Source organism: Hibiscus syriacus, unplaced genomic scaffold (genome assembly GCF_006381635.1).
Source record: "Hibiscus syriacus cultivar Baekdansim isolate YM2019G1 unplaced genomic scaffold, ASM638163v2 tig00116962_pilon, whole genome shotgun sequence".
Classification (NCBI taxonomy): Eukaryota; Viridiplantae; Streptophyta; class Magnoliopsida; order Malvales; family Malvaceae; genus Hibiscus; species Hibiscus syriacus.
The window spans coordinates 2,228,022-2,241,961 of record NW_024063488.1 but is presented as its reverse complement, the minus strand read 5'-3'; the positions used below and the strand labels follow the sequence as shown (position 1 = coordinate 2,241,961).

General features: G+C 33.0%; 1 protein-coding gene and 1 pseudogene across 1 annotated transcript; one reads left to right on the top strand and one right to left on the bottom strand.

Moving 5' to 3' along the window:
• The first annotated feature begins 1,684 nt into the window (after nt 1–1,684).
• Nucleotides 1,685–2,641, top strand: LOC120190168 (elongation of fatty acids protein A-like). The gene has a single exon (XM_039193292.1). It carries the CDS (start codon nt 1,761–1,763, stop codon nt 2,613–2,615), a length of 855 nt encoding a protein of 284 aa, XP_039049223.1. The 5' UTR covers nt 1,685–1,760; the 3' UTR covers nt 2,616–2,641.
• A 2,136-nt stretch (nt 2,642–4,777) lies between these two features.
• On the bottom strand, nt 4,778–8,928 carry LOC120190246 (annotated as a pseudogene).
• Nucleotides 8,929–13,940: the final 5,012 nt, after the last annotated feature.

Below are 13,940 nucleotides of genomic sequence, written 5' to 3'. Positions count from 1 at the left end.
AGCTTTTTTATTCATTATCATTATATCTTCCGATTTATCACGACAGCAACAAACAAAAACATATCATAAATATAACATATAACTCATGTTAAGAAAATTTAGGAGAAACCCCCATAAAATGATGAAAATTAAACCTTAAATATGTAAATTATTTATTCAAATATCTATTTTTTTTATTTTAATTAGATACCAAAATTATTTATTAAAATAGCAATCTTTGTGTTACGTATGGCGAAGGCGTATACTGTAAATAGTCCCTTTCAGATAACGTGTTTTACTAGACATATATCTTCATTTGACGTGGTACAATTGAAATATAAAAAATAAATTTTAAAGGTTAATGTGGGAAACGAGTATTAGTTAAATGGTTAAACGTACATTTGAACTTAGAAATTATTAAAATAAAAACATCAAAAATAAAAAAAATAAATTTATTTAACGAAAATACGTAATGCATAGTTAGATTCGTAAAAGTATATTAATATTATTAATATAAAAATATATATTAAAGCCATATAAAATGAGACTATGTGAATTGAATTAAGAAATGTTTTAATTTCAATAAGTAGTTTATTTTTAGAAAAATATTAGATAAATTCTAAATCTAAATCTAATTCTACCGAGAGAGACAATAAAAGAAACTCTAGGAAAAAGGAATATGAGTGTTCATAGCGGGTCTAGAACTCATAATCTAAAGAGATATAAAAAAATAAAAATGAATAATTTGACAAACCTATCAAATGAATAAGTTTCAACTTTGGAGACATATTGTTGAAATAATGAATAATAAAGGAAAATATATGTGGGTTGGATTTTTGTTGGAATGGAAAAAAGATTTAGTTGAAGATTTAATTACACTAATCTTAAACAATTAATGTCGGATCTTCCCTATGAAAAAGCAAAAAAAACATATAAAGGACAAAATTAAGAAAAACAGATAGTAGATGGTAGTAGGGTGGTGATGAATGAATTCATTAGGAAGGGCCGATGTCCCATAATTTAAAGGACCAAACCCCCCCCCCCCCCCCGCCCCCCATAAAAGCAAGCAGTAATTGGTGAATGCAATGTTTCAGCCAGCTATGATATTGTTCATCGTTGAAACCCAAAAACGGTAAATTACACGTTTAGTATATAAGCTATTACTTTTGTTTCATTTTTGTATCCAAACTTTACTTTTTTCAAATTCATACCTAATGTTTAATTTAGGTTTCATTGGTATCCTTCGTTAAAAAATAATAGAACTGTTTGATCAGGGACGGAGCCCGAACCAAATATTGGGAGGGGCAAGGTAGTTGAGTTCAAAATAATGACTTATTATGCATTTAATCTAAAAAATTGGAGGGGGAAAAGTCTAATTTTACTTAAATTTAATCTGATAAGGACCTAAAATGCTATTAAACTAAAAAATTTTGAGAGGAACAAGAGCCCCTCCCACTCTCAATATAGATATGTGCTTGCTGTTGATGTGTCAATGATGACATGACATTACTTTATGATGACACGTCAATATCATTGTTTAATTTTTAATGATGAGTATCAACATGAAACTTATACTAAATGTTAAATATGATTTTGAAACAAAATAAAGTTTAGATATCAAAACAAAACAAAATTAATAGTTTAGGTATTAAACCTGTAGTTTATCCAATTTAGAGATCATCCATCAAATTGGAGTAACTTTTCAGTGCTTTAAAAGGCAATGCCATTTTCCATTTTAACTCATCACTTGAACTCGGTCCGCAAAAAAGAATTAAGAGACCATGGAGGTTCCCTTTTTCCCAACCCTTTTCTCATGTGTTAGAAATTTGGTAGTGAAACAACCCTTATTTCCAGTATTGGAGGAATGGCTGGTGAACCATCCCAAAATCCATGAGTTCTCATGGAACAATGGCAAAACCCCAGGCTCATCCCAACGCTTTTTAACGCTCACGGTTTTGTCTTACATCTCCTTCACCTTCATCTTGTCCCAAGTATCTCGTCCTTCACTTGCACGTCCAGTCCTGAAATCAATCTCAGCCGTTCACAACATCTTTCTGGTGATACTCTCTTTCATCATGGCCCTTGGTTGTTTGGTGTCCATCTTTTCCCAGGTGCCTAACTTCAAGACCCTGGTTTGTTTCCCTAAGCGAACTTCACCGTCCGGACCTCTCTTTTTCTGGGGCTACATATTTTACCTCTCCAAGATCGTTGAATTCATGGACACCCTTTTGATCATCCTCGGGAAATCCATGAAACGCCTCTCGTTCCTCCACGTCTACCACCACTCCATGGTGGTGGTCATGTCGTACGTCTGCGTCGACAGTGCTCAATCGTCTTTCTCGATGGTGCTCGTCACCAACTGCGCCGTGCATGTCGTCATGTACGCTTACTACTTGATGTGCACACTCGGGGTTCACCCCAAGTGGAAGAAAATGGTCACCGATTGCCAACTGGTGCAGTTTTGGGCTAGCTTCCTCATAATGGCAATGCTTGTGTTCTACCATTTCACAGGCTCTGGCTGCTCTGGGATTTTGAGTTGGTGCTTCAATGCAGCCTTCATCGTTTCTCTTCTGTTCTTGTTCTCAGACTTTCATGCTAAGAATTACTCCACCAAGGTCAAGCCCAAGTATGCCTGAATTTTTACCTTTCTAAAGCTTTTTGATTTTGATACTTGAAAAACATTTTTGAGCAACAAACATGCACATCACCAAAGGTGCATTATCATAAAAGAGTTTGCCTTTACAAGTTCAGTGAATTGTTCAACAATGTATCCATCTTAGTTTCAATTGAAAACTAGATCAGTACTTTGATTACTATTATTATTACAAATTGAAATTCTCAAATATTAGATATGCATTGGAATACTATGGTTAGATTTACGTTATGCTTCACGTATTGGAATATTATTTGTTCGGATTTTTTTAATCGATTGATAATTAATACATATTTTACAAACGTAACTACTCAATTTTTTTTTAAAAAAAAAAACAAATATTCTTTTTATCATTGAAATGATTCTATGAAAAAACGAATATATGTAAAAAGAGTGTTGGTATCTTATGGTCCATTTAATTAAATAGCTAAGCACTAAGCAGGTGAGTAAATACGCTTGACAGGAGCATGTTGATCTGTCCTACTCCTTTTAGATCGCAGTATAACATAAATAGTATTAATATAATATATGTATAAAGTTATTGCATTGTCGTTTTCTTATATTTTAACTTTAATGGATTCACACAAATTAAATTATCTTGGTAAGTTAAAATATATTTTTATTTTTAAAAATTTCAGGTTCGAGAGACTGTAAAAAATTGAGTGTTCATTGTTAAATGGTTAAAATTTTAGAATAGATACGTATAAACACCATAAATTAAAAAGAAAACCACACAAACTTTAATGGACTAGTTCTCAATAGATCCTACCTGTAATACTTCTTTTGTGAATGCACTTATCCAATCTGATGACAGTACTTGATTCATAATGTCGAATTCTTTATGTAATATATAAGGATTGGTACACAGTATATAGATAAATATAGTATGCATAAATAGGAACGAGGTTATTTGTTGGGTGGAAAGAGATGTGACCTCTATTTTTTTATTAGAATAATGTTTTATATTTTTATTAATTTAAATATCAATTAAATAAAGATTTTATCTCTTTTATAAATTTGAATATTTAATAATTTTTTGTTCCTTCTAATATTTGATATTAGTTTTGTCTTTGTGTATAAAACATAAATAGTAGCTATAAAAATCACTTTATAGGGTTCAAGTAAACCATTATATCTTACAGTAATAATATCAAGTCCCAAAATACTAAATTACCTCAGAATGTAATTTAAGTTTCAGAATCTTATTTAAAACAAAATGCATTAAAATACCTAATCTATCTCATTCGATTCTACGAACCCAAAATGATGATTAATCGACTGCCTATGTGCAAACATTAATTAACCGAGATTAGGGTTTTCAAGAAAAATGATAAATCAATTAACCAAGATACATGGTTTACCCAAATGCGATGCGACGATGTGTGAAAACGAGTAAAGGGGTTCAACGGTGGATAAAGACACGATTCAAATATGAGGGTAGCGGTGGGGTGATGACAATGGATTCAAAGATTGTGGTGACAAAAGATGAGTGTGAAAGGCAGCGACAACGTGGTCTTTTATAGGGTAAAGTTGTTGGGACTGTTGGATACTTGTGACGTAGCGAAAAAAATATTTTAACCATCACAATAGATAATTTATGCACGAAGAATGAATTGAATGAAGAAGGGATAGAAAATTACACTTTTGTGACTGAAATATGATAAAGAAATGTTACATATCAATCCTTTGTAAAATATCGAGTTCAAGTCACAGTACAAATATCTCGACCTTTACATAGTCTATCCAATCAAAAGTGTATGATAAAACTATTTTCTTTAAAATTTTCTGAGGAAAGGATCTCAAAGATTGCAAACAACTGCTAGACCTAGTTCACTATTTTTTCTTTATATCAAATGCCTAATATTCGGGATTATTGGCATGCATATAATGGAAACTTAATTATTCCATAAAGAACATATGAAGACTATTTAAAATGTTATAATTATACCTCTTTTACTGTTTGACCTAAATGACAATTACAATAACAATACTTTTGATAACCATATTTTATTAAAATCAATATACCAATCAAATTCTTATTTTAGTTTCAACTACATTCTATACGCTTATGTGTACAACGAGTTTATACATATAATTCGTTTAATATTTATTTATTTATCAAATTAAATTATATTGTTACAGAGTTCAGAAGTAAAGCTGCCTGCACTGTTCAGCTGAAACCTCTGTTGGGCAGTAAGGACATCTAAATGTCCAAGGTCTGCTTTTCGACAACTTCATGATGGATTGCTTGCAAAGAACATGCAAACAAGGCATTTGCATCGGCGGATTCTCTTCGCTGTCTTGATCTCTACTCACAGGACATACGAATATCGAGTGAAACTGGAGTTCCTTTCCTAACTCCACTGGCACTGGTAACTGTTTCATTTCTAGCCACTCCTGCCTCTTTGCAGCTATTACATTAACCAGCTTCAGTAGTGTAGGCAACCCTTCAATACCGGCAGCCACTAACACACTCAACGGGCTCCGGTAGGACTGTCATGCGAGACGGCAGAACTGTTTCGTGATCTCCTTAGTAAATTCTTCCCAGTGTGTTGGAGCCATTAACTCCGCATGAGGGCAGCTGTCAAGCTTTCCTACCCATATGATGCAAACCACAAGCTTCTGAAACTTATCATGTGCAGAGAAGTAAATGGGGCGAGTCCTAGCATAACTAAGTGCGTCAGCTTTAGTTCCTTTCTTTACAATCTCCACAAATTGAAGCCTGTGAAGTTTTAGCTCAAGGGATGAACATGAACCATTTTGGTTGAGCTTCTCACGATTGACAGCGATCCAGTTCAGAGCAGGCTCAAGGTCCTTAACCTTCAGGTATTCAAGTACTTGATACATATCTAAGAAATGAGATCTAATCGAAATCGCCTCTGGTTCTCCAGCTTCATCTACGAGGGAATCTCCAAGGTCAAACAAGCCTTGCTGATTAAAGAGATTCGCAACTATCTGATTCGCTATGTGGAAGTCAAAGTCAACATATCCATATGCCTTGGATATGTCGGGGTTGAATGATTTTTCAAGAAGTTTAGGGTACTTGCTGTGGTTTATATTGCGCTCCTTCTGCAGTCCTAACTGGTTGAGTGGAGCCACAGCATTGAGCTTTAGTTTTTTAGCTCAGAAAGAGCGGATTTCTGATCATCAGAAGACATGGGATCATTAATAGCCTTGATTTTTGCCAATGCCTGCTCAATTTCATGGCCAACTTGATCAACTATTTCTTGGGATTTAGAGAAGGATAATTTCTGCCTCTTAACAACACTGTCAAATGCATCTTTTACAGTGTCCAGTTCCATTTCTTAATCTTAAATTGATGACAATTTCCTGAATACACAGAAGTGATTGAACATCTAACTACTAAGAAAAAACATAAGATAAATTCTGGTGATTAAAGGGTGTAACTTGTTGAAGAAAGGAGGGTTCTCTCTACACAATTTGGCTATTGTGCCACACTAAATGATGCTGATTCGCTGAACATGCACTTTGACCTTTAATGGTCTATGAAACCTGAAAACCGACATCACAAGTATCACAACTACTATTTATTTGTTAGAAGATATGGTGAACAGAGTGTGAAGGAAGGATTTCAGTAGGATGAAAATGGTGATACAGAAAACGGCCTTCTTGAAAAGACAAGTCAAAATATTTGACATGATATTAGACAGTCACTGAACTGATAAAGATTAAAGAGTAAAAGTTCCTTATTAGAGCATTCAATTTGGCACAAATTTAGAACTTCAGAATGTTACAATAACGCATTTAATCAAGAAAAACACCACATCTCAAATACACTTCACATTTTCTTATGCTATAATATGTCCAACTTAATCCATGCGTTTTACTCAATTTGAAAATGATTTTTATGTACATTTTTCTACAATCTGACATTCTAAAACGAAACTTGTACTCCAAATTGTCAAAGATGGTCTATAAGCATATCAAATTATCAATACAGCCCTATAAAACAAAATTCATACGTCATATCAGGTTAACTCATCTATTACTTCCCTTGACAAAATCCATGGCCAACAAAATTCTCAATACCAACTACAACGTACTTGAAAAGCCACCTAATAGAACATTTAGATTACAAAGTGGCACATTACTACACCAATTGTCTATTTTCCTTTTATTGAACATGAACGTGAAATCAACTATAAGATTATCTTAGGATACAAAAGCACTAGCGATATGGCTCTTGGACACACGAGTTGTAACCGACATCATATACCAAACAATCACTAGTATCAAAAGATGACTTTGAATGGGTTTGAAGGATTAGTCCTCGTCCAAGAATAGGGTTAAGTTTAAAACTAGCAAAACCTATCGCTGTGTTGTATACTGGCCGAAAGAACAAAATGAAATCATCAGATAGGCCATCTAAATTTGATGTTATGCAATTCAGTAAGCCAACCAAAACAAAATGGATATTAATTTCTAACTTCAACCACATATCAGAGTTTAGGTGTTAAATTCCTAAAAAGGCTACTTTTAAAGCCTTTTTCACTTAAGTTATTGTTTGTTTAAAAGCTCATTTTAGTCATTTTAGGATCATGTAGTTGCATATAGTTGCATTTGTGGTGGTTGTGCTATTTTATTTCTTAATGGTGCTGTTTGAGGGAAAGGTGCAGTTTGTCTATGGTGTGCAGGGAATAGCAAGAAAAATGATTCTTTGGGAAGTAATGCCGCGGCATCACACGTTGCTAAAGCAGATTGAAATGCCTTGGCATTTCTGGCGCAGAAAAAGACAAAAAGATATTTCTGCATAAGGACAGCTGGCACTGGACAGCTGTCTCTGCACGTGAAGGACTGCTGTAACCGCCTGCCAGAGCTACCAAAGGACCACTGCCACTTGGAGGATAAGGTTCATGCACAACATGTGATTCTAGGGGTATGAGGGGTATTTTGCACCCAACAACCTCATCATTACCCCTAGATATTTTTATTATATATGACACCTCATGGGAGAGAAGAAAAAGAGGACAGAGAGCACACGCATAGAGCAGAAAAAATCACAATTTTATTTCTTCTTCCTTGGGATATTCCTCCATTGATAAAGCTCCAAGGAGTGGTAAGCTAGGCGCCGGAAGGAGTTAGCGAGCTAGGTGGTTCGTGGTGGCCGAAAGGAGACCTCCGGTGGCGCGTCGAAGGCTTCTTCTCACTTCCCTTTTGCTGCTATTTTTTTTATTAATTTGTGGGTTGTTGGAACGAATATTTTCATGACTTTGTGTTTGGATATTTCGAACCCCACCATGAACTAACTTATTTGGTGGTGGTTGGTTGAACGATTGTTTAAACTTTATTTTTAGGGTATATTTAAGTTTATTTTGGGTTCTTTATTTGCTTTGCTTATGAATGCTTCACCATCTAGGCTTGTAAGAGGCATGGAAATGTCCATCTCTTAGATGAAGATTAGGTATTCGGAAGAATCCTAAGCTAAAAATACTTGTAAGTATTCGGAAGAAACGCAAAATAAGATCCTCATAAGCAATGGGTTATGGTATTTTCAGGGGGCTTTGAACCGGCCTAGGAATATTATAACTTAATCCCTTAGATCTCGGAAGAGACTAGGATAGGATTTCAACGACTAAAAAGGGTGTCTTTATCAATAGGGTAGGCTGTCCAACATCGTTGAGTGAGAGCATATGCCTTGGCATCCTATTCTGTTAGGTTCTTTTGAACACCTTAGGAAAGCCCTGTCGAGTAAGTAAAGACAAGATAGCTTAAATATACTTGAGAAATAAGTTTAGCAACCTTAGACCAATCCTTACCATTCATTTCATTGGAAGCTTGTCACGTGAGGATTATTTTCTTCTTATTTTATTTATCTTTTTATTTACTGTTTTTACCATTTTTCATTGCCTTGACATTTCACCATACTCAACATTAAACATCCATCATTGCCACTGCATTTCCATTTGCTACACCATCACACCATCAATCCGTATCCACCAGCATACACATATCCATTGCCGTGACATTTGTATTATCAAGACTAACTATACTTAGATAGAATATTGCATTGCTTTGGTTAGACTTTTGTGATTTCACCCAATCCCTGTGGAGACGATACTTACTCATCATTATATTACTTGAGCGATTGTGTATACTTGCACATTATTTGCGTATATTTTATAGTACTCACAACACGTGAAATCGTGAATGTTACGAAATGCTATCATCAATTAATATGTAGAATCAAAACATATGTAAAAACATCATGAATTTTTTCTTTGAAAATGATAAACACCTTTGCTTGGCAGTTTACTGCATTAGAGAAATATATGACACCAGTCGGGCACTGCAAAATGAAAATTCAAACTATAAAGAGAGACAAATTTTTACTGATAATTAAATTAAAAAAAGTTATTCAAAGTTTTTCATACCTTTTACAAATAGAACTTGGATGATTAAAAATAATAATAATAAGACTTGAAAAACACGGATAAAGTGATTTCAGTGGTTAAACTTTTAATAATTGAGGGACTCAACATAGTAACTCCCTATAGTCGATGAATCATTTTGTAACTTTTAATAGTCAGGTAAATTAACATAACATTATCCTACAGTCGGAGGACCGTTTGTGTTCTTTACCCTATTTTTAAACATATTATCTAAATATCTAATTTATAATATAGATTTGATTGAGAATTTTTATTAGAGTTAGAGTTTTATTTTTTTATACAAGTGTTTAACTTGAAAGCGTTAATGAAGTTGTCATAAGTTACTTAAATTCACTAGAATTTTATTCAATAATGAACTTGCTAAAACTCAGAATATCATGATTAACTTATAGATTCTACAGGAATTGAAAAACCTACAGTGTTATTTTCACTTGCTGAATAATTTGATAATCATCAATATAACACCCCTAAAATCAGTCTAATAATTATTCGATTTTCGATGATCGAAATTTATTTTTCGGTATTCAAACTTTTTTCTCTGAACCATTTAGTATAATCTACGGATAAACCCTAAAGTAATTAAGTTAATTTTAAAATTTCATTAAAAATGCAAGAATTGAAATATTTGAATCTTGGAATGTATATAGAATATAAAAATGCATTTATTTACATGTTTTTGTTCAAGGACCAAAGCAGTAACTTACCCAAATCCAAAAGATAATGATTCATTTCCTTAAGTGGTCAATTGATGCCATTTTTAGATAAGTATTTGATTTTAGAAAAACTGCAAAACAGAATATTTAAGTGTGTTTCACGTAACTTCATTGGAGAGAGAGAATCATTTTATTTCATCTTCTTCTTTGCTATCCACCATTAAAGAATCACCTTAAGTATTATTTATAGCTTTCCAATGCAAATCCTCACAATCTAGCCATTAGAATTTTAATTCTAATCATATATTTTGGTAAGTTCTTTCTCCTAGCTTTCAATTGGTACCACTTTTATTAAGTTTAGAGCCCAAGTGTTCTTAAGCCATGAACACCTAAATATAAGGGTTTGTAAAAAGTGTGACTGAAAAAAATTAGGGGTCTCAATTATAAAGATAAAATATGAAATTCAAAAAATTAGGGGTTTCAGTTATAAAGATAGAAAGTGAGATTGAAAAAATTAGGGGTCTCAATTATAAAGGTTAAAGGTGGGATTGAAAAAATCAGGGGCTTCGGATCTCGATCATAAAGTAAAAAGTGGCATTTAAAAGTTAGGGGACTCAATTATAAAGGTAAAAAATGAGATTACAAAAATTAAGGGCTTCAACTATAAAAGGAAAAATAAAATAAAATAAAATACATATATTATAAAAAAGTATGATTGAAAAATTTGAAGCCCTATAAAAATTGGGAGCCTTGAGCAGTCGCTCAAGGTGCTCCCTTATAGCCAACTCTGTATATGTGTGTATTTCATGATATGTTTTGTGATGATATACATTATGATATGTCAATTGTTCTTTGACATTCATAATAAGCAAGCATGTTGCTTGTAACAAGTGACGTATAAACTTTTGTGTGAATTGTAAAATAAGATAAAATATAATATGAAAGCATGTTTAATAAAAAATTATGTAAAATAGCTAAGGCTCACTTGGTAAGTCAAATTAAGATATGATTGTGATAAGTTACAAGTAAGTATTTCATTGGATGATAATTTTACAATAGGCGTGTTATAGAGTCCATTTGAGTTCATGTCAAGGTTTGTATTACGATCTTTACTTGGCGATGTTGGAGAGAGATCATTTTTAGTTATTTGACGATATGTAGGGGATTCATGTATCCATATCTACATATAAATTCAATGGGCTAAATTATGGTTCTATGATATAAATATTTGCTATGAGGTGATATGATGTGATATGTTCATTATGTGTTGAATTACCATTCAAGTGTGTTATAAATAAATTTTCATGTTATGTTATTTGCTTTGCGTCATGGTACTATCTCACTAAGCTAAACAAGCTTACACATCTTTAATTTAACATTTTATAAAATCAATCTCGATAATTCATGATTATATCTAAGGGTTGCGAGTCACTCTTTGTCAAATCAATATAAATGATATTTTGTTTACTCTCCTAAATAGCGTCATATGCATTTTCATGTGTACAAGTGTTGTAAACATATTCATATATCATCCTAACTTAATTATGCATGTTTTGAATATATATAAACATGTTATGATTTGACATGTTAAGTTAAAAATGCTTTGAATAATCATGATCATGATGGTATGTTTTGATGTGTTGATTTGATTTGGATGATCACATATAATAAAAAGGTTCATTTTGATGGTATTTATCATATGATTATGTTTAATTATGATTTTGTATTTAAAATATATTATAAATTATATAAATATGATTAGTAACAAGTTAAGAACATGTATAACCATGCATTTGGTTGTGTGTTGGGTTAACTGTTGAGTTAATCGATCGATGGAATTAGCCAAGAGGGGAGTGAATTGGAAATTAAAATTTTGGTGGAAGCTTTTGTAGAAAATTGAAAAGATTTGCATAGCAATTTAGAGTGGTTTGACTTTCTCAATCAAAGTATACGTCCACTACCTTAGCTATCCACACTAAGGATTTTCTAAAAAAATCACTAATTTGTTCTTTCTTTTGAGGCCAAAGAGATAACCTTACAACACCCTCAAGAATATACCCCAATTCTTGAGAACACTCTTTCTGAAAGAGAAGATAACAAATTTGCAAACTTACAAGGAAATCCTCACAAGGTAGATTGTTTGCACAATTCTAGAACAGAGAAAAGAACACTAAAAAATGAATACAATTGAGTACAAGTAGTGTTCTTGAAAGCAAAATGAATATTGAATGAAAAATAGGCTTGAAATGCTCAAACTTGAGGTTTGATGCTTTCTCTTTAATTCTCTCTTGATTCTTGTTTCTTGTGTTTTCTTGTTATTGATCAATGGCTTCTAAGCTTGTTTAAATACACCTTCAAATGATTCTGAACGTTGGGGATGATTAGTGGAGTCAATAGAGCCGTTTAGGTGTGAAAACAATTAATAAAATCAGTTGGGAGCGTTAGTGCATCGATGCATACCCAAGGTGCATATATGCATACCCAAGGTGCATCTATGCATACCCAAGGTGCATCGGTGCATCAAGTGTAAAATTTAAATATTTTGACCGTTGGACCCTTAGTGCATCAGTGCACTAAGAGAACATCGATGCATGAAATACATTCGTTGTTTCAAAATAGCCAGAGTGCATCGATGCATGGCTGGTGCATGGATGCAAAAATGCATTCGATTTTTTCATAAAACTCTGAGTGCATCGATGCATAGTATGTGCATCGATGCATTTCTGTTCAATTTATTCCATGGTGCATCGATGCATGGATTGGTGCATCACTTTGAAAAATTGATTTTAGGTTTGATTTTGGTTCAAAATACTTTGTGAAAATTGTTTCAAAAATATATTAAGTATAAAACACAATTTTACACATTTAGTAAGGTTTGAAATTGATCTTGAAGACTTGGAGTAATAATTTGATATTCGAGTAATTAAATCGAATATACTTAGAAAATCATTTGTAAAATCTTAAAATTCATTTATACTTAATTTGTTATATCGAAACATCAAAATGTTTTCAACAATCTCCCCCTTTTTGATATAACAAAACATGTGTGTAATTTTAAGATTTTCTTTGAAAATAAATTTTGAAAAATTAAGTTTGAAATTACTCCCCCTTACTTTAACACTTCTCCCCTTTAAAACATTTTAACACTTTAACATTTCTCCCTTTTTTTGTTAAATAAAAAAGACTTAAAAATCGATTTAAACAAGGTTTTGAAAAACATAGCCAATTGTATATATATAGCTTAAGCTGCTAAGATCAAAGATCAAAAAAGAGAGATTAGCCATTAGTTTCATAATCAATATTCATAATCAAATGTGAAATGGAATAATTGGTCATAATGAACTAATATGATACAAAAATTGAGAAACATTAAGCTCAAAATAATAAAGTTAAAAGCAAACCAAATATATATAAATATTATGTTCAAAAATCCATAAAACAACAAATAAGTTCAAAACATCCAACAACCATCAAATTTAAACATCCAGAAACATCAAAATCAATTCAAGTTTGAAAATCCAAGAAAACATAACAAGGAAACAAATTCACTCCATCGGAGGATCGGGAGGAGGATAATGAGCTCGAACTTCAAGAGTGAGAGCGTCCATACGTTCACGCATCTCCCACTGAAACTCAGTAATCTGAGACTCCATGGAGGAAAACCTCAGATCAAACGACTCCAAGAAAGATCAAAAATAGGGCGGCGTTTGATCTTCTTGTTGTGCTGGTTCCGGTGCAGGCTCATCGTCTGGTACATGATCGTCGATATCTTGCATAAGTTGTTGAAACTCGAGATCATCGTCAGTAGCGGGTGCCGAAGGAGGAGGAGCACGAGAAGAGCTAGGAGCAGCTCGTGAAGAACTAGCTCCCGGGGTTTGCTTACCGGGTCGAAAAACCCAAAGATCGGTTTCCTCGTCTTGTTTCCAATCCGCTTTCTTCAATGAGGTGAGATTGATTTGATTTTGGAGAGGGATAAGATTGTTGAGAGAGATGTTTATACTGAGTTTGATAAAAAGATTACTAAGAAGATATCCTTAAATCAATGTTTCAACATGTTTTGAAGGAACAATGTTTTTGATGTCCACTAGTTGACTAAATATAATGTGGGGCAGATTTATTTTGATCTTATTCTTAATACAGTGCATCCACCATAAATCCCTAGTACTAAGAGTGGAGTACCTACCTCCGAATGGTCTAAACCCATCATCATAGGATCTAATGGCTATAGTCCCACCATAAATCCCT

What these genes read in the sequence shown, in the direction of transcription:
- LOC120190168 (XM_039193292.1), top strand. Translation starts at nt 1,761, where the DNA reads ATGGAGGTTCCCTTTTTCCCAACCCTTTTCTCATGTGTTAGAAATTTG.